This window comes from Bemisia tabaci, unplaced genomic scaffold (assembly GCF_918797505.1).
Source record: "Bemisia tabaci unplaced genomic scaffold, PGI_BMITA_v3".
NCBI lineage: Eukaryota > Metazoa > Arthropoda > Insecta > Hemiptera > Aleyrodidae > Bemisia > Bemisia tabaci.
In genome coordinates this window covers 26,921-46,083 of record NW_027311759.1, presented here as the reverse complement: position 1 = coordinate 46,083, position 19,163 = coordinate 26,921, and the positions used below count along the sequence as shown (strand labels likewise).

At 40.6% G+C, this 19,163-nt stretch overlaps 1 protein-coding gene across 1 annotated transcript in view; it reads left to right on the top strand.

Moving 5' to 3' along the window:
• The window catches only part of LOC140225869 (uncharacterized), a 45,974-nt gene extending 28,426 nt beyond the window's left edge, over positions 1-17,548 (top strand). The window contains exon 2 of the mRNA XM_072305853.1: positions 12,187-17,548. Within this exon, the coding sequence (XP_072161954.1) occupies positions 12,187-14,256 (2,070 nt within the window). The 3' untranslated portion in view covers positions 14,257-17,548. The remainder of the gene's footprint in view (positions 1-12,186) is intronic.
• Positions 17,549-19,163: the final 1,615 nt, after the last annotated feature.

The window sequence follows — 19,163 nt, the reverse complement described above, 5'->3', positions numbered from 1 at the left end:
AAATGTCAGGAAATTTCACCAAAATGTGTCAGGGAATCAGGGAAATGTCGGGAATTTCATTCTCCAAATTCTGTGGCAACCCTGCATCTTGGTCGCTAATCTTGGAGGTTGGCCTAGCGGTCAGCGCGTCTGACGCTAGACCAATAGGTCCCGGGTTCGAACCCCGGTGGCGGAAATTTCCACGGAACTAACGTGTGGATCTGCAGAAACAGATTCTACTCGGCCTTAATCCCTGAGAATTTGAAATCTGGAGCATGGATGTCACTATCGCCCTGTTGTCTAAGGACATTAAATCCCTGTCTATAGTTGGCTGTAGAACGCTGAGAAGAGGGGATCCCATTCAGGATTTGCTCCATCCAACCCTCGCACACTAGAATGTTGTGCAATATTCAACATGGCCGACGTCAACCCGTCTAAATACGCGCGATGAGATGGAATTTTATCAACTGGCGTGTTAATATTCACATTTTCCTCGCGTTGGTAAAGTACACGGTGCTTCCTCACGATTAGCGCAGGCAGGGAAGCGTCAGTCATGTTGAATACTGTGTTGCATCCCAGTAAGCAAGGGTTGTATGGAACGACCCCTCTTACGAAATTTTCACCTGTGCCGCACTGATAGTTTTGAGGTGGGAAGCTTTAAAAAACCCATATTGCTTTCTCAGACTGTGACGTCAGGAATGTATATGCCAGACTTTCCTAATGCGCTTATGAGAAATTTTCTTTCTCTTCCTTCTGCTGTAGCTGAAGTTTGCAACAAGCCCATTGTTACGACCCTTCGTTTGTAATCATAGAGTGCGTAGAGTCGTAATGTAAGTGGAAGAGCTGGCGCCACTTAAGCAATTTTCAGGTCCCGCATTTCGAGACCCCTGTGCGGCGCCGGGTCACTTTTTCGATATACACGGAGAAAAAAACTTCGTGCGTGGGACCCGAAGTTTAGGTCACATGGATCTCTGAAGTTTTCGGATTGAGCATCTGAACACTTTAGGTCTAGCTGCCGAGGTTCGGACCACACATCTGAAACTTCAGTTCTTACACCTGAAGTACTTCAGATGTAAGAACCGAAGTTCTTCGGATGTGAGAACCGAAGTTTTTCGGATGTGAAAACCGAAGTACTTCAAGTGTAAGAACTGAAGTTTCAGATGTATGATCCGAACCTCAGCAGCTGGACCTTAAGTGTTCAGATGCTCAATCTGAAAACTTCAGAGATCCATACGACCTAAACTTCGGGTCCCACGCACGAAGTTTTTTTCTCCGTGTATAATCGATTTTTTGCGATACACGGGGACCCGGCCATGGAATTACTACGTATTCCACACCGCCATTTTGGGTCGAATATGTATCGAAAAAGTGACCCGCACACCGGGCTCGGAACTCGTCGAGCAGAACATGGCGCCAGCTCTCCAATTTACATTACGACTCTATGTACTCCATATTTGTAAAGCACGTATTTAACTTAGTTTTAGCATAAATTTACTCATTTTGCGGAAGGACGGTCAATCATAAACATTTTTGGCCATCTTGGTTTTATAATGGAATCTGAAGATTTGCAGTGACATTTTTTGTGTTAGAAGGTTGGCTGCCGTTTTGGGCCATGAGACCTCCCATATTTCAACTTGTCCGTACTCTTCCCTTAGAGGTACGTTATTCGATTCAAGGGTCTGGTCTAAAAAATCGATCTTTTGAAACGTCGACCTAACGGGGGTCCAGAAAATGAGGGCGCTCTAGCGCTTTTTTATGAAAGTAGTCAATGTTTGTATTTTGTTTATTTCTCTATTTCTTTCCTTTTTTTTTCTTTTTTCAATTTTTGTGAAGAAAATTATCAAGCGCATCAGTTTTTGCGAAGAAAACTGTTAATTTAATCGGCTTTTGTGATGAAAGCGATCAAGTGGGTCGTTTTTTGTTAGGAAAATTGGCAGCTAACTTACGTGAAAGCAGATCATTTTCTAGATCCCTGCAGCCTAACAATTCTGATTGTCCTCGCTCATCTACAATTTCAAGATTAGCCAATCGGGTCTCACTTTGTCCTGTAAGTAACGACTAACGATCCAATCTGAACCTGACGTCGCGATGTTTATGCATCTTTAATCGTGATTTTAGCGAGTGGTCCTTAAAACTTTAAAAGACAACTTACCGACAAGGATTTTTCCTTCGATGAGGAAGCTCTAGAGACGGTGTTTAAAGGGCAGAACTTGAAAAGATTTCGCTGATGTGAAAAAACTTACTCGACGTAAAGAGCGCTTCATCGCGTTGGACTGTGCGGCCGCGTTAAAAAGTGATACATCTGACTTTGAAAGTAATCGTGTCTACTTTTATTTGCTTTTTAGTTGTTGAAGTTTATTATAACGAAAAATATGTAATACTTTCCGCCGAGGCCTGGTGCTTCACGAGCGCAACGGAATGTTCATTTCGCTCAAGAAGGAGAAAGTCCCGTAAGTGCTAAGTTGCAAACCCCCATTGACACCCGTTCTTTTTATGATAGAGGAAGGGGGAAGTGAGACCTAGCTGAAACTATTATGCGGGATCATGTAATGATATGACGCTGTCAATTGACCGTTTTCTTTGTGCCTTGGCTGGATAGCTAAACTATTTCATCTTTCAAATTATGGAAACCTACACGTGTCGCACGTTCTTGACAGGCGCAGACTGCAGGGATGCAAGCACGAAGCTTCTGGAAAATTCTAGTTCCAAGTACAGTTTTTATTTTGTTTTCCAGCACTCATTTTCCGATTACTATCTGGAAATTTTCCTACTCAACAAAATTGAGAAGGACCCATTGATACATTTACAGTTTAAAGCCTTTGAGGATTCATTGGAAAAGCTCAATGAGCTCCAGTCAGGTTTTAAAATACAGGAGAATTGATACCTACCTTTTGGCAATTTGCAAAATGTGTAATTGTTCGAAATATGAATATACTGTACAAGTTAAATATCTAAATAACCGTCAAACTATCTAGAAATTGGGGCCTGGGAACTTATATTCCAACCATGTCTGGAAACAGGATCAAGTATATGAGGACTTATCTGTAACAAAAGCGGATGTGAAAAATTACGTTTTCGAAACACGCTTAAAAAACTGTTTTGTTCCCACAAAAATTTAATATGTTTGGCTCTGGCATAATGTACAGATCTCAAAGATCACATCTCAAGTATTTTCTCAAAATTTTCTCGATGCCAAAACAGTTTTTTTAATGTGTTTCGAAAAGGTAATTTTTCACATCCGCTATTGTTACAGATAAGTCCTCATAGCCAATAAGGTGAAGCGCTTCAGGACACTAGTTTTCCTCTGCACGACAGAAATACTGCCGTGCTGAGGAATAACGCCGTATGAACTTTCGAAAGTTGCCACATTGCCCTTGATAAAACATGCATTTGTGACGACATTCGTGCATATTTTCCCTTGAAATTTTCAGATATTTTAGATTCAATTGCGTACAAACTTTTCGAACATTTTGGGGGAAAATATTCAAAATTTTACTAGTAAATTTGGCTTTCAGTGAAGGAAATCTGGCAGCGTCTGAAGGTTCATACGGCGTTTTTCCTGAGCACGACAGAATACACGAGCCTATTGGCCGAGGCTGAGCCTGGAGCTGGTGGCTGTTGTCGCCTCTGTGGAAGCGTGTCGGCTCGTTACGAGATCCGGGAGGGCGGGGGGGCGGGGAGGGGGAGGAAGGGAAATTAAACGCAACTTTCATTGACGGACGCGTAACATTCGTCACTTATCCAAGACGCGCGGGGACGAGCCGTCAACATTTTCGCTCGTTATTACACGTCGTCGTCGTCGTGTTGTCGACGTTGTCGTCGCAGCTGGAGGGAAATGCCCGGTGAAAGCGCCCAGGCCCCGCCGACGGACCATTGCCGCGCTAGCCTGGAATCCAAGGATTTTCGCGACGTTGCCCGCGGAAAATGCCCAACCTCCAACCTCAGCAGCTTGGCCATTGATATTGTCTTATCATAGAAATGAATCAATTTAAAAATCATAGGTTTAAATGGTAGATCAATCGGATTGCATTTTGCAAAAAGGAACCAAGAGCATTTCAACGTTGCTAAGATTATACAATGGGCCTGTTGCAAACTTTTGCTAGAGCAAAAATAAGAGTTGTTTCTTATAGATAATGCCTCAAAAATCACGATGAGCGCATCGGCAAAGTCTGAAATGCACTCATAACTTCACAGTCTGCGTAAGAAATTTGCGGTTTTTTGAGCTTCCCGCTTCAAAAGCGATACTACGGCACAGGTGAACATTTTGTAAGAGGAGTCGTTCCATCGTCGGCAATAATCATCATGGCCGACGCCAATCCGCCAAAACACGTTTGATGGGACGAGATAACACCTGAACTGGATTAGACCAGATAACAATCGGTGTGTTAACGTTCATATTTTCCACGCCCGAATTGATTGACCTTGAACTCTCCTCGAATTACGCGCGGAACTGCGCGCAAGCGTCGGCCATGATGAATATCGCCGACGATGGAGCGACTCCTCTAACAAAATGTTCACCTTTGCCGTAGTATCGTTTTTGAAGCGGGAAGCTTAAAAAATCGCAAATTTCTTACGCAGATTGTGAAGTTATGAGTGCATTTCAGACTTTGCCGATGCGCTCATCGTGACTTTTGAGGCATTATCTACAAGAAACAACTCTTATTTTTGCTCTAGCAAAAGTTTGCAACAGGCCCATTGACATTCTGTGCAATACGATTACTGAAATCACGCAAAAAATTGAATTTACTAAGGTAATATTCGTTATGAATGTATATTTTATTGACAGGAAAGATGAGTATTGCTTAAATGATCAGTTTATATTTGTAAGGTGAACCAAGTTGCACAATCGTAGCGACATTGGAATGATCTTGGTTCCTCTTTGCAAAATGCAATGCAATCTATGTATAACAAAGCAAGTTGACCATTGAAATCGTCGTATCCTAGAAATGAATCAATTGAAAAATCAAAGGTTTAAATGGTAGATCAATCGATTCATAGCGAAGCACATCACGCCACTGTAGAACACAGTAAAACCTCGTAAATTAACTGGAGGTCAGTATCTATGTGTTGTAGGCAATTGAATCGTGTCGCACGAAAACCGCTTATGTCCGTAGTTCCAATCTTGAGCTTTTTTGGGTTGATAGTACTTTTCAGAGTTAAATGCAACTATGAAAGTGGGGTTAGTGCTTGATTTAGGGTTATCCTAAATCCCTAAACTAGTATTGGTACCACTTTCCTGTTTGCAACGCTTGAAAAGTATTATATTATTTACATTAAAAAAACTTAAAGCTGAAAAAATGGGCATTAGCGGTTTTCGCACGACACGATGCAATTATTCCTATCAGGCATTTTATCAAATGCCTCGACATACAGTCAAATTTTGTTAGTTTACGAACTTTTGCCAATTTAAGGCGAAGAGCTCACGAATTCTCATTATTTTGAGAAAAATAACTCATCAAATCTACGAACCCTCTGTTTCTTCCTCTTCAAATGCTTCTTATATATTTAGATGTTAAAATTTAAAAATTCTGTACTCTATGATATGCTGAAAATCTTTAGATAAATGTTCTCTCAGCAGCTGAAAATCGTCCAAAACACTATAGTTTAATGCACACTTTTACAAAAAATTCTCTCTTACAGGAGCAATGTATTTATTTTATCTGAACTTGGGAAAAAAACCAATCCCACTCTAAGGAAGAATATAATTTGACTGTTTCCCTAGACATTTGACAAAATGCCTGATTTTACTATTTGCCTGCGACGTTATGCACTTGGAGATCTCGCGCCGCACTTTCTTATCACGTGTGGCCTGGAGGGACAGAGGATGGGTGATTATCTTAACTAGCGGTGATGGAACTGACACTGAACTATATAATTTTCATTTTCTCATCTCTTCGGTAAGGAGAGAATATATTTTCATAAAAACATCAGGTATAAAATGTAAATGAAAGCATAAAATTAAAGATTTTTTTCTGTTTGTTTCAGGTAAGACATGGTGGCCCAGGGTCGTTTAGAAATCTTCAATTCGTGAGTGTTTTCATATTTTTCTTCCATTAGGTAAAAAGCTCTAAGAGGAACTTTGGATTTAACAATTCTGAACATGCTAGCTTTTTTTATGTTACGTCCCGTAGGGGAGTTCTGTTTTCATGATGTCTACTAATCTGGAAATATTACTGATTTTTAAGGGCGGTTTAGAAGTACTGAAAAATGCGAAAATTCCGCAAGAAGGTCCGGAATTTTTTTTCTTCATACCATGCGTGTTTTTTAATAAAATCTGAAAAGTAGCAAACTCAGCCTGCGCGTAGATTCTTATTAGAGGAGTATTTGCCTGTAAGATCACGATTTTGCAGTCAGTTAATCTTCAAGCCACCAATGAAATTTTGTATTCACGTCATTTTTGTTACAATTCGAGCGAAAATTTCCAAATTTTGTCAAATGGAGTACTGAATTTCTCTGTTGAGGAAGCACTGTATTTCTTTGCAATGTACTGAAAAGGTACTGAAACAGCACTGACTTTTTGCCAGCCTGTTTTAGTAGACACCGTGTGTTTTGTGTTGAGGAGGCACTGAATTGTATGCGAAAATACTGAAAAGGGACTGTTGTTTTGCCAGCCGGTTTTAGTAGACATCATTGTACGCCATAAGTATATCTCTTTTTTACTTAAAGAAGCTATATCCGGGATCTTTAGATCTAATCCCGAACCACTTCATATTTTCATCCTCACAATCTACTTTCCATTCCAGCCCGAACCCTCTCGTCAGCGAGCACCTACCCCTCAAACTTTCAACTGACAAATTCAAGGTTAGAACAGCGAGCATGCAAGATCCAATCGGAGGCATCATATTAGCTCTTGACCCTGTCTGTTGCCATAGTGACAGTGTAAACAGAATATAACTGAGGTCGTAATAATGGAGAGCTAACCCAGAGAACTCACACTTGCAGCCTGAGCGCAAGGGACGAGATCAATACCGAGTCTTAATTAAAGTAAATTAAGGATTGCTTTTATTTTGAGGATTTTATTCGACAAAATAGAGGGCTCCAGGGCCAGAAAAATCAGGGTGAAGTCGGAATTTCAGCACGATGTATCATTTCTTCAGCAATACTTATTAAGTAGCTTGTCGTGAAAACTTTATTTTGCACTACTCCTGGAAGTTCCTCAAATTTGGTCTGTTCATTAGTCTATACCAGGCCCCGCTTTTAATAAATTTTGAGGTCTCTCTAAAAACAAGGGAAAAACACAATGAAGGTTAAAGTCGATGCCTCTCAATCTCGATATCTTTTGAGCCAGAGTGTCTACTAGTCCGGAATTTCTGGTCAGAGAAAAGTCAGGGAATTTAAAAATTCAGAAATGATAGGAATCATGTAAAAGCAGTGACAGGCAAAAGTTGATCATTTCCGTCGTCTGGACAGGATCTTGTCTTTAATACTTCCGCGCACACCTGCGGAAAATTCAAACACCGAAAAAAATTTCTTCTTGATACATTATTCTGACTTAAAGCTTCGTTTCTTACCGGCAAAGTTTGATTTTTTTTAACTAAAGAAACGTTGTTTTGCTATCGCTTTTTAAACTTAAACTCAACGATTGCAAAACAACGTTGCTTCAACTAAAGACAATTGGATTTAACGCCAGAAAACCAAATTTTGTCGACAAAATACGACGCTTTAAGTCAAAATATCCTAAAGTTACATATCCTAAGGAAAATTTTTTTTTAGTGAAGGGTAAATCAAGGAATACACAAGAAATTCGAAATCCGGAAAATACGATGAACACCAAAAAGCCCCGCGGGCTGATTGTTAAAATTGATAGATAACGCGATAGACAAAGAAGGCATAAGGAGTATGGAGCGATCCTACTGGATGAAATGGTTGGTTCCTATAGACTAAAAGGGAGAAAATGATGGACTAACCTTCAGGGGTTTCTCATAGGTTTCCGTTAGTTAGTCTACTATTTACTTTCTTTGTCTATTGCGACCACCCGCTTCCACCAATAGAATCCCTCCGTATCCTTTTTGTCCTCTTTGTCCATAGCTTTGTCTATCAATTTTAACAACCAGCCAGCCGGTGTCCTTAGAGAACAAGTAGACGGGCCTGATTGCATGTGTCGGAGTCTCGGAGCTCGGCAATGTCACGGTCGACTTGGGTCGCTCGTTGTTTTTTCCTTCGTTTTTTCCGGAGCCGAATGCGGGTTGTTTTTGTCTGGCGCCTATCGCCTATCGCGCCCATTATTTCGGCGAAAAAGCGTCGCACGGAGGACACGAGACCGAGTCTGCTCGAGTTGATTGAATGGAAAGCCGAACCGTGGCGCGGCGCGGGTGTCACGGACCGGACGAACCGGAAACTTGCGTCACTCTCACTCCCACACACTCACACATACACACGAGTCCTGCGTATTCGCATATCGTGAGAGACCCCATCCGTGTAGAGTCCCTTTATCAAGTCCCTTTATCCCGTGAGAGTCAAGACAATGTGAATCCATTTCTGATTGGTTCCCGTATTTTAGGCCTTCACAGTGTCACAAACGGGAATAAAGATTACATTTTCACCGATTGCAAAGATTATAATCTGGAATGGACCAGGGAATCACGGGTTCGGCAAGGAACAAACGGAACGAGAGAAGGAACGGAGATAGGAATTTAAGAATAGGCCGATCAAAGATTACAAAGAACGTTCAATTTCTGTAATCTTTATTCCCGTTTGTGACTCCATGAGGGGTGTTGTCTTGACTCTCAATATAAAGGGACTCTACATCCGTGCTCCTACGATATGCGAGAAATGAGCCGAATTTTTGCAGGAGGAGAAATTGAAAATGTTTTATTTATACTGGAGCCTTTTTGAGGCTAGATACACGTCATATTTACATTGTAAAGGAATATAGTATTTACATTGTACATATCTTGGAGAAAAATGTAAATAAAATTAATCATATTACAAAAGAGGTTCGATTATCTGGTTTTGAAAGATCGTTCTATAAAGTCTTTAGATGTCTATTCAGGACAGTTTATAAGTGTTTCTTTCAGAGCAATACCAAAGTTTTTCGATCCCTCATTTTTCAGTATACTGGAAAAAAAAAAAAAAACACACACACATTGGATCTAGAGTCCAGACTCTTAAAAACATCGACAAGAAAAAGTACTTTTGATTCAGTCAGAATCTAGCTTAAATCGAGAACCAAGCCTCTTAATTGAAGCGGATCTCGTTTTGATTCAAGCAGAAATCCGATTGAATCAAGAGTATTTTTTCTTGTCAATGTTTTCAAGAGTCTGGACTCTAGATCCAATGTGGTTTTTTTTTCCAGTGTAGTATCCTGAGGGATTCTGGGAGAGTTTTAAAGATACTATAGGCAATGCTTTCCATGAGAAATTTGGTTTTTTTTTTTCATTACTTGGCTGTTTTTTCTGTGAAAGTTTTGCCTTGTATCGTTCTGGTAGGTTGGAAACATTCCCTCTTGACTCGGATATCCCTTTTTTAAAGCTATTGTTATATTAAAATGCTTGTATGGATCGTATTTGATACATCAAACAAGCGAGAATGTATCGATGTCGATCGGTATACGGACTTTATGTCCAATTTTTTTACGTCCACAGACTTTTCGTCCACACTATTGTTAAGTCCATTACTTAAACGTCCACTAAGTTAAGTCCACAAATTTAAAGTCCACTAAAATCAAATTCAAGCGTCATATTTTAGTCCGTGTGTAAAATTATATTGACAATATCGAAATGAGGAAATTAAGAGATAATGAAGTGTTGTTATCGTAACTCATATTTTAAATGAAATGTTAATTTCTTCTTTTGATTCATCTTTTCAAATTTTCTTTGGTAAATACTCGGTTTCATTTCTATCCTTGAATTTTCCGGTATAAAATATGCCTTCAATGCATATTCTTTTTTTTTTTTAATGAAATTCATTACTTCATTTTAAAAACATTTACATTTTTAAAACGTGGTAAATATTTGTAAAACCTTTTCCAAGCAATGGCATCGATATGAATCTCAATGAGCCGTAGTTGTAATGAAAAAAACCATACAAAAATTAATAAAAGAGGAGGAAAACTAAGAAGCACGCAATTTTTTGTTTTTAACTTATTTGCACATCGACCTTCTTGAGTCAAATACGTCCAATTTTGAGAGTTTAGATGCGCTTACACCACGCTGCAGCACAGTAAAAGCCCAAAACATAAAATAATAAATTTGAATACTTTGGAAATCGTTAAATTTGACACGGAACGACTATTATATTTACAAAAAACACATTATATTTTCCAGTAGTACATATTTCTTTTTCATCAGTTTAAAAGGAAATAATCAATGCAGAGAGTGCAAAAATTTCAAAATCATGAGTTGAAAAACGCTGACTCCGCGAGTTTAAATATAAGAGCCTAACACAGTGCGGAGCGGCGTGTTAGCAGTGCAGAACGCGCACTGGCGCCTACAAACCTAACGGGACACTTCACGCATTGCGCAACGCGTGAAGTATCCCGTCAGGTTTGTAGGCGCCTATGCTCATGTTGAACCGCGAGGAGGAGGATTTGTAATTTATGCATGAAATTTGTGCTGCTTTGCTAAGGAGAAACGCCATATGTATGATCTTTTGTCTGTTGCCATTTGCCTTGAAAAAACATAGATTTTGAAGGAAATGTATTACTATTTTTCTCCGATTTTACGGAGAAGTTTGTTCGGAATTTGATGTAAATGATCTGAAACTTTCACAGAAAAATATTTATTACTTTCCTTAAAAATATTATCTCATCGAAAGATGTTTCGTAAAGTTCAAATGTTCATACAGCGTTTTTCCTTAGAATGGCAGAATACAGCTAATCGGTGGATGCAACTTGATTAACTTCGGCATAGGGTTGGGTTGCATCGCCAAATTTGAAGGCGAACTAGCAGTGAACTAGTTTTCAAGCGATGCGGCGCAATATGTCTTTTTTACTTTTAATGAACTTTTTGGATTTTTCATCGTAAATTGTTACCCACGAAAAACTCAGCTTCCGCTCTGCTAAAATGCCATGCAACTGTGTGTTTTTTTCACGCGGCGCAGCTACTTTATAGTACGTAATAAAGATCAGCAGGCTGTCTTTGAAGAAAATTTATCCTCTTTTGCTTTCAATGGGTCCAAAAGTAAGCTCAAATAATGTGACAAAAATGGTGGCTGCCGTGAATAGAAGAAACAGGCCTAATCCCAAACTTCTCCATCAAAACCCAAATTGTAGTAAATGTGAAGCGCATCGGATTATTAGAGGAATCTTTATGAGAAGATGTCGGTTTTCCACGAATATTACGTAGGTAGGTAAAATCTGCATAAAGGGAGAATTGATGGAAAGTAAGAATACTTTCGAGAATATATTGAGTAATTAAATCTCGTAGAAAAATCATCGGATAGCGGGAAACAGGGCGTCTCAGGATTTTTTTGACTCCTGTGGGCTAATTATTTAAATTGTAAAAAGCTATACCTAGACAAAGAATACATAGGGAAAAATAAGCTATCTTTTTGGTAGAAACTGGTGATTGCAATGGAAGAAGAAGATAATAGACTAACTGAAGGTAACCCACGCGACACCTAATAGTTAGTCCATCATTTTCCAGCTAGTCTATAACAACCACCCGTTTCAACCAATAGGATCGCGCTGTATTTCTTTTTCTCCCTTGTCCATAGCTAATGAGCAACGAGAATCGGCAGAAGCACCCCCCGACAACGTTTTTCGGCAAATATTTTTTGTTCCCTCACACTGAAAAAGACAACTCCGGCTGCGGAATCCGTACTTACAGGCTACATGGACATACCGTCCGCGTTCAGGGCTCAGAGGCCAAATGTTCCGGGTCTAGCACCCAGAACAGACAAAACTACTGCTCCAGCACCTGGAACTAGTCAGCCCTGGAACTATCGGCTCCTGAGCCTAGAACGCACGGGGTGTTTATACACCGCCTAACCTCGAGTTAGGGGGATGCTGTATGAGTATTAGAAATACTGAAGCAAGCATAAATGCCTGACGATTAATGACGATGACGAGGGGGGGTGGGGGGGGGGCACACACAACCACTGAGTTGGGTGAAGGGTGAGTGTAGGTAACCGCATCTAAAAACATTTTAAGAAAAATTTGCTTTTATCAGATCTGACTTCACCCCCTAGTGGAAACTTTTTTTCAGTGCCATGTCCCCTCGTTCAACTCAACTAATTAACTGACGTCGTTTTGTATTTCTGTTGCAGATGAGCATGGAGCGGAGCCTGGAGGAGGAGCTGATTTCCGCCCGGATGAGCCTCCGTCGACAGACGATCCGGTGCCATCAGATCATCAGCGCCCTCGTGAAGAAGATGCAAGACAAAGAGAAAGAGGCACAGGCGGAGAAGCAGCTCCGCGACCGGCAACTTTCGGGTGTCTTACGATCGCTGTACAACCTCGAGGCCCGGCTCCGGCGGGAGCAGCGGGCGATACGACAGCAACTCCTCGAGAAGGACAACGTCATCGCCGAGCAGCAGCGGGAGATCGAAAGGCTCCGCAGAGCCGGCGCATCGAGCGAGAAAGTCCCGTGCGGTACCCAACGGATCAGCGTAGAGTCTCAGACGTCGCCCCTCCCGGCTCCACCCACGGAGCTGAGGCTCGACAACGACACGACCGACGCTAAGAAGTTCTTCGACACGACCGACGCCAAGAAGTTCTTCGACACGAAGCCCGACCTCATAACTTCCATCATAGTCTCGCCGACGAAAAACGACCCGCACGAAGACCATAAGAAGCCCCGCGTGACTTTCGACACGGACTGTATCTATTTCCCGAACGACTCCAACATCATGGACAACTTCGACTCGTACGAGTTCAACCAAAACTCGCTCGAGTCCTTCGGCAACGCCTCGTCGAGGAGCGACAGCGACGTCGAGTTCAAGAACGAGATCAACAGCTTCGACCTCATCAAGAGCAACGTGGAGCCCAACGACTCGATCGACTCGGGAGACCGGACGATCGTCCCGGAGTCTCCGGGGATCCTCGAGCCGCCGACCCCGTTCAAGATCAGCCAATCGCCGAGGACCCTCATCCAAGAGGTGAAAATCGGGTCGGAGAACGACCGGATCGACGAGTACTACCAGAACAACCCAGTCCTCAAGTGCGTCAACCAAATACTCCTCCGAGACGAGGAAGATTACCTGGAGGCTAGAGATAATCTACAAGAGCAGAGGCAGGCGAGTCAAGAGTCGTTGAAGCCCAGCTCAAGCCCGAGACAGACTCAAAACTCGGAGCCGATTTTCAAAACTTCACCCTCCTTCAAATCCAACGATGAGAAATTCCTCTACCCGCTTCAGTCGAAGCTCTTTACCCCTCCGAGAATCATGTCGAACTGCAAGAGTGTGAAACTGCCACCGGCTCTACCGCCGAAACCGCAGTGTCTCCTGAAGAGCAAGCCGAAAATCTCGTTCAACTCCTCGATCAGCACGAACCCGTTCATAACCTCGCCGGAGCCGGGAGGCCAGAAGCTGGCCCAGCCCATCAGGATCGAGCACAACGAAAAGATCAGCTCGGTCTTGGAGGCCATCAACAACCCCGACTCCCCGTTCCCGAAACCGCCCTCGCCCAACGACGAGCTCTACGTCATATCCAACTCGGCGCTCTCCGGCCACGACGACGACTACGTCGACGAGCTGATGACGTCGCACTACCAGCCCGGGAGCAACGACAACTCGACGAAGGAGGAGCAGCCGTGGGAACAGCTCTGCGCCGATAAGCTCCTGGAGGATCTGACGAACAGCAACGAGAGCAAATCGGACCTCCTGAACTTGTTACCGAACATGTACCACTCGCCGAAAAGCGACAAGCAGGTGCCGTCCAGCGTGTCCCAGATGGTGAAGAAGTTCGAGAACATCACCAAAGTCTCCCCGAAGACGAAGGAGCTCGCCAAAGAGATGGATCTGTCGCAGAACTTCGAGGAGTTTTGTCTGGAGGATTGCGATATGGAGTCGGTGGACAGCAACAAGTCCACGTCGGACAGCTCGCGGATCTCGGCGGAGGGTGCCGAAGTTTTGGGCAATCCGCCGGAAGATGGAACCGGGGGCGCAACCTACGAGAACTTCCTCGAGGCGACGGGTCTGAGTCAGAAGTCCATCATGACTCCGAGTCGGATGTTCAGCAACCATAAGCACGTGATGAAGCCCAAAGATGTGAAGCATAGGAATAAAGTCAACAACGTTAACAAGTCCAATAACGTCGGGCTCTTCCAACGCTGCTCCACGGCCACCTCCATCAACGGAGGGCCGACGATTAAATATTGGACGGAACCTTTCCTGTAGGAGAGGGAACATTTTAGGTCAAGTTTCCGCTCAGGAAATGGCCTGGTTCGGGAAATCAGAGACCAGAATGTGTCGTGATTACGATCGCTTTATCTTGATACGATTTGCCGCGCAGGATCCGTTTGTGGTTGAACTAGTGTCGTATATATCGGCTGATTTCGGGCGAATTTTTGCGAGAGGATTTTCGGTCGACTTTTTCAACCAGATCGGCAGGGTTGCCAAGCAATGGAGAAAAACGCTCTGCTGAAGTCAAGAACTCTTAAATTCAGTTCATAGATGAGTTTTTGTCAACGTTTGCATCCCACCTCTCAACCCACCTCGGGAAGTGGGTCGAGAATTTTTAATTTGGTCGTCAATGCTGCCAGCATGAAAACCGAATGGACTACATTCTGCAATTAGGAACTATAAATTCTAGCCCGGTTTAAAAACAACGCATGTGCCATTAGTTTCTCTATGCACATAAGTGTTTTTCCACAAGAGCCAGAATTTATAGTTCCAAATTGCAAAATGCAGTCCAAATGTTGTAGGTGCACCATCGCCCGAAGGAAATTTTCGTTTTGTTGTGATAGAGGTTGCCAGTAAGTTAAACGCTTTAATCATACCCATTTGCGAAAATTCACCTTTTGAGTTTAACAATAACGAACCCGCTCCACGCCTAGTTTAAAAGAAGCATAGGAAAAACCTTGATTCGAAGAAATAAAAATAGGAAATTGTCTGAGAAAAAAGTATCGAACTTTTTCTTGCAAAAAAACCTGTCCTTTTTCGTCCGATTATTGCAATTTTCGACCATAACCATTAACCAGTTCTCGGAATCGAAAATCGTTGCGCTTATCAACCACTCGTATTGCCTCTTTATTTTTTTCAGTGCGACTTATCATAATTTAAATCAGCGGATACAATCTTCAAAGTTTTATGTGTTTAGTAAAACTGTTCAACCGCTCTCACGTGCCTTTGTCTGTGTTCAACTTAATAAAAAAATGTATTGCATGATGCACTGAGTGAAAAAGAATTTCTTACCGCGTTGCTCTTAGCTCTCATCGGTAATTTTGTGTTATTAGCAGCCTCGCTAAACTGGCTTATTTTCACCAAAACGAAATTACTGTGGTCTCTGTTTATTGGATGCGCCATTTTTTTATTTTCATTCCACTAAAGTGAGACAGTACTGATCTCTAGTTGATGAAGTTCTAGTGAGCTTGGAAGGTTTTGTCAACTTCCATGTTGCCGCCTTCCCTTCCGAGTTGAAACATTAAGCTAGTGCTTCCTTGTGTAGGGAAGTTTTTATTTTTTCATTCAAATCCAACATACTTAGGCAGTGAGTTTTACTGAGTTGAGAATGTTAATTAGCCTCATGAATCTTCATTTATTGTAAGGAGCCATGAGGCCACGACTTTAAGATTTTTATCACACCAAATCCCGTCCAGTTATTTCATTAGGTACTTGTGCCTTCACTGTAATGTCTTTCTAATGTATTATTCATTTTTTCCTTCTTTCCCCTGTCCATGTATTTCAATTGCAAAGAAAAAAACCTATTAATTGTATAGAGTCATTTGCCTACTTTGTAACATTCTGTTCTTTTTATTCTAAATTTAGGCATGATATTAAAAAAGTTCTGACAAAGCAGTCAGTTTTGTCTCCCTCTCTCTTATCACATTTCCATCGTCAAAATTGTCACGTGAGAAGAGAAGTAGGCGAACATTCCTAATTTCCTGAAAATGCTTGATTTACATTCCTAAAAATCTTACAAAGATCTGTATCGTATAAGTAAGCAGTATTTTAATTATTAGTGCGGTTTTTCGTGTATGGCATTGTAAAGCTTTATCGTTTTTTATTAGTTTTACGGTTTGACGTGGTTTTCACTCTTGTACCTGGGTAATTTTATCGATTTCTTTACTCATTCAGTAATTCATCCGTACATTTATTCATGTATTTAGAGTTTTTCGTTTGCTTTTAATTGTGATTACGAATGAGCATGGATATGTGAACTCAACTTCATATAGTCAGTAATTCGTTCAACCGGTTTCTTTTTTGTAGAATTTTCAAATCTTGTTTTTATCAAATCAGGTATCGGTCGAGTTTTACCACACCGCTATTTTATTTTACTGTATATATAAATTGATCTATTTTAACGTACTTACTGCACTTAGTTATTTGATCACTTTTACCTTTTACATGTAAATGCAGCTTCAATCCTCCTTGTTTTTAACTCTGATTACCAGTAACGAGTGAATGATCGATTATCGGTGTTTTTCCATTTGAAGCTATGGTAAAGAATCGATTATTAAGGTGTTCGTTGCGGACACCTTGCTTATCGATCCTTTTGCACAGGTGTAAATGTCAGATCAATCGATCTATCGCAAACCACGCCACACCACTGCTGATTACTAGTTGCCTTACTGACTGATCGATACCTTTTTTTATTCTAATTTGATATGGTGAAGAGGAAAATTTATGGAGATTGTGATTTTTCCTCGTGCCAGTCATCGAGCTCCGTGTCCGTTTTTGACACACGTAACCAGTGACGTGATCACGTGACGTGCTTTGCGATATATCGATTGATCTGCCATTTAAACCCATGGGAAAGGATCGATAAACAGGGTATTCGCAACGAACACCTTAATAATAATAGTTTCTTTACCATAGCTGCCGAGTATCCATCATTCACACCTCGCCGTTGGTTAACGCACCAAACCGGGTTGCAACGGTGTGGCTCCAATCAAGATTTTTACTCCGTGTGAATACATCGTAACATACATATCTTGTGCCTGTACTCAATCATGAAACATTAACATATGAGGCTTTATATGTAACAATGGCTGATGTAAAAAAATTCCTTTTAGAAAAACGCTCAAAAAACTGTTTTGGTCATACAAAAATGTTGTATGTTTGGCTCTGACTTCATGTACAGCTCTCGAAGATCACATCTCAGGTATTTTCTGAAAATTCTCTTGATGCCAAAAAAGTCTCTTCGAAAGTTCGAAAAGGTAATTTTTCACATCCGCCATTGTTTCATATAAGTCCTCATATGCTGTTTTTCTGAAACTCAAATCGTAACATTCCTGAAATATTCCGTGGCTGATTTCCCGATCGTCTCAAAAGTTATAATTTCCATTTAGTTTTATAATTATTTTAATTTATTTTTCAAAACTTAGCCCAAAAAACTCTGTTGCGTATGAGCGTCAGCCCAAGTTCACTTCTCCGTGCTCACGTGATGTTTTTCTCTGTATTATGTCTTTTAAAATTGTTAGATCGTTTTATCATTATTTTTAAAATAAACGTTATTTTTAAAATTTGATTGAATGTTTCCTCTAATTACTACCTACTCGAATATAGTTGCGTTCCCTCGCTTCCAGAGATGCAAAATTTCATGAAACTCCAGGGTGTCTAGTTACCAGGAAATGTCAGGGAATTTATTTTGTGTCAGAGAAATGAAAGAAAACGTAAAAAAATTGGTGTCAGGGAATTTTATTTTGCAAGCGATTTTCGTGTCAGGGAAATCGAAAAACACTGATTTTTTTTTTTTTTTTTGTCGTCGAAAGTGATGATGAATCAAGTTTCAAAAAAATGAAATCTATACCAAAATTTCTACCAGAATTTCGCCTGGTGTCTTTTAAATTTCAAAAATGAGGCAAAAATATCTGTCATAAGTTTAGGTATCATATATTTTTCTCTATTTATATTACATTATTCTCCTGAAACATGAAAGGATTCTTACTTACATCTAATCCGCTCAGCCGTGTCGAAATATTAGGAATATAATCCCTTTTTGTCAGGGAATTATTATTTCCGTCCGTCAGGGAATTTCTATTTTTTTCCTATTTTTGGCTTTTTTCTGAAGGAAATGTCAGTAATTTTTCTTTTTTAAAAAAAATATTTTCTTTATTTAAAAAAAAGCAATGAAATTTCACGATTTTTTTTAAAAATTTTACAATTAATTCAGTATGCAGTGAAACGCGCATTAAAGCCGTAAAATCTTATTTTTTAAATTTTAGAAAAAAAAAGAATCATGCGTATCACAAAGTCTCCTATCGAATTTTCAGGTTGCATACGCAGCCCCTGGAAAACTGCTGAAATTGCATGGAAAACGAATTTTCACTTGTCAGTAAATGAAATTTATTTGTGCAGTTCCCTGCTCTCTTTCATTCGAGTAAAGATACCAGGAGAAAGTCGCTGGAATTTCAACGTTCACCCAATGCGTGTTTTGCTATGGTATATAGAAAAAAAGATGCATTAGCTTTTTTGCCATGGTAAGGAAGAACCCCTTATGAACCTTCGCACGTTGTCAAATTTCCTCAGATAAAGCATAACTTTTTGATTAAAATTTATGAACACTTTTCGTTCAAGTTTCCAGCAAATTCCCTTCGCAATATGATCTGAAGCATCGAAAAATTTAAAGTAGAAATACTCATATAATATTTCTTAAAACTTCAAAATTTAAGAGGGGAAATCTGGCAACGTGCGATTGTATAAATGGCGTTTTTCCTTAGCCCGGCAGGTTTGACTATCACCGAAGTCCTTCGGATGTAATGTTTTGAGAAAACGTAGTTAATATTTTGACAGAAGTTTAGAATACTTATTCTTGCTTCCCATTGTGCTTGCCCAATTTAACTGTTATTCGCAGGAATCGGTAGATTCGTCTGCAAAGTTTAAAAAAGGAGAAGAAAAAAAAATTGGCAAGAAAACCAACAATCTTGCAAAATCGAATGGTATACTTACAAACGCGTTTTAAATTACGCGATACACGTCAGTAGATAGTGCATGAAGAACATAGAAAACTGTTACCTAGCTCTCCGCGTCATTGGAATTTTTCAACCTTATGATTTCTTTAGAAAAAGAGAGAAAAAAGGGAATGATCTCACGGAACTTTGCGCGAAGGTTAAGTTTCGTAAACCTACCTCTGTGTGAGCAAG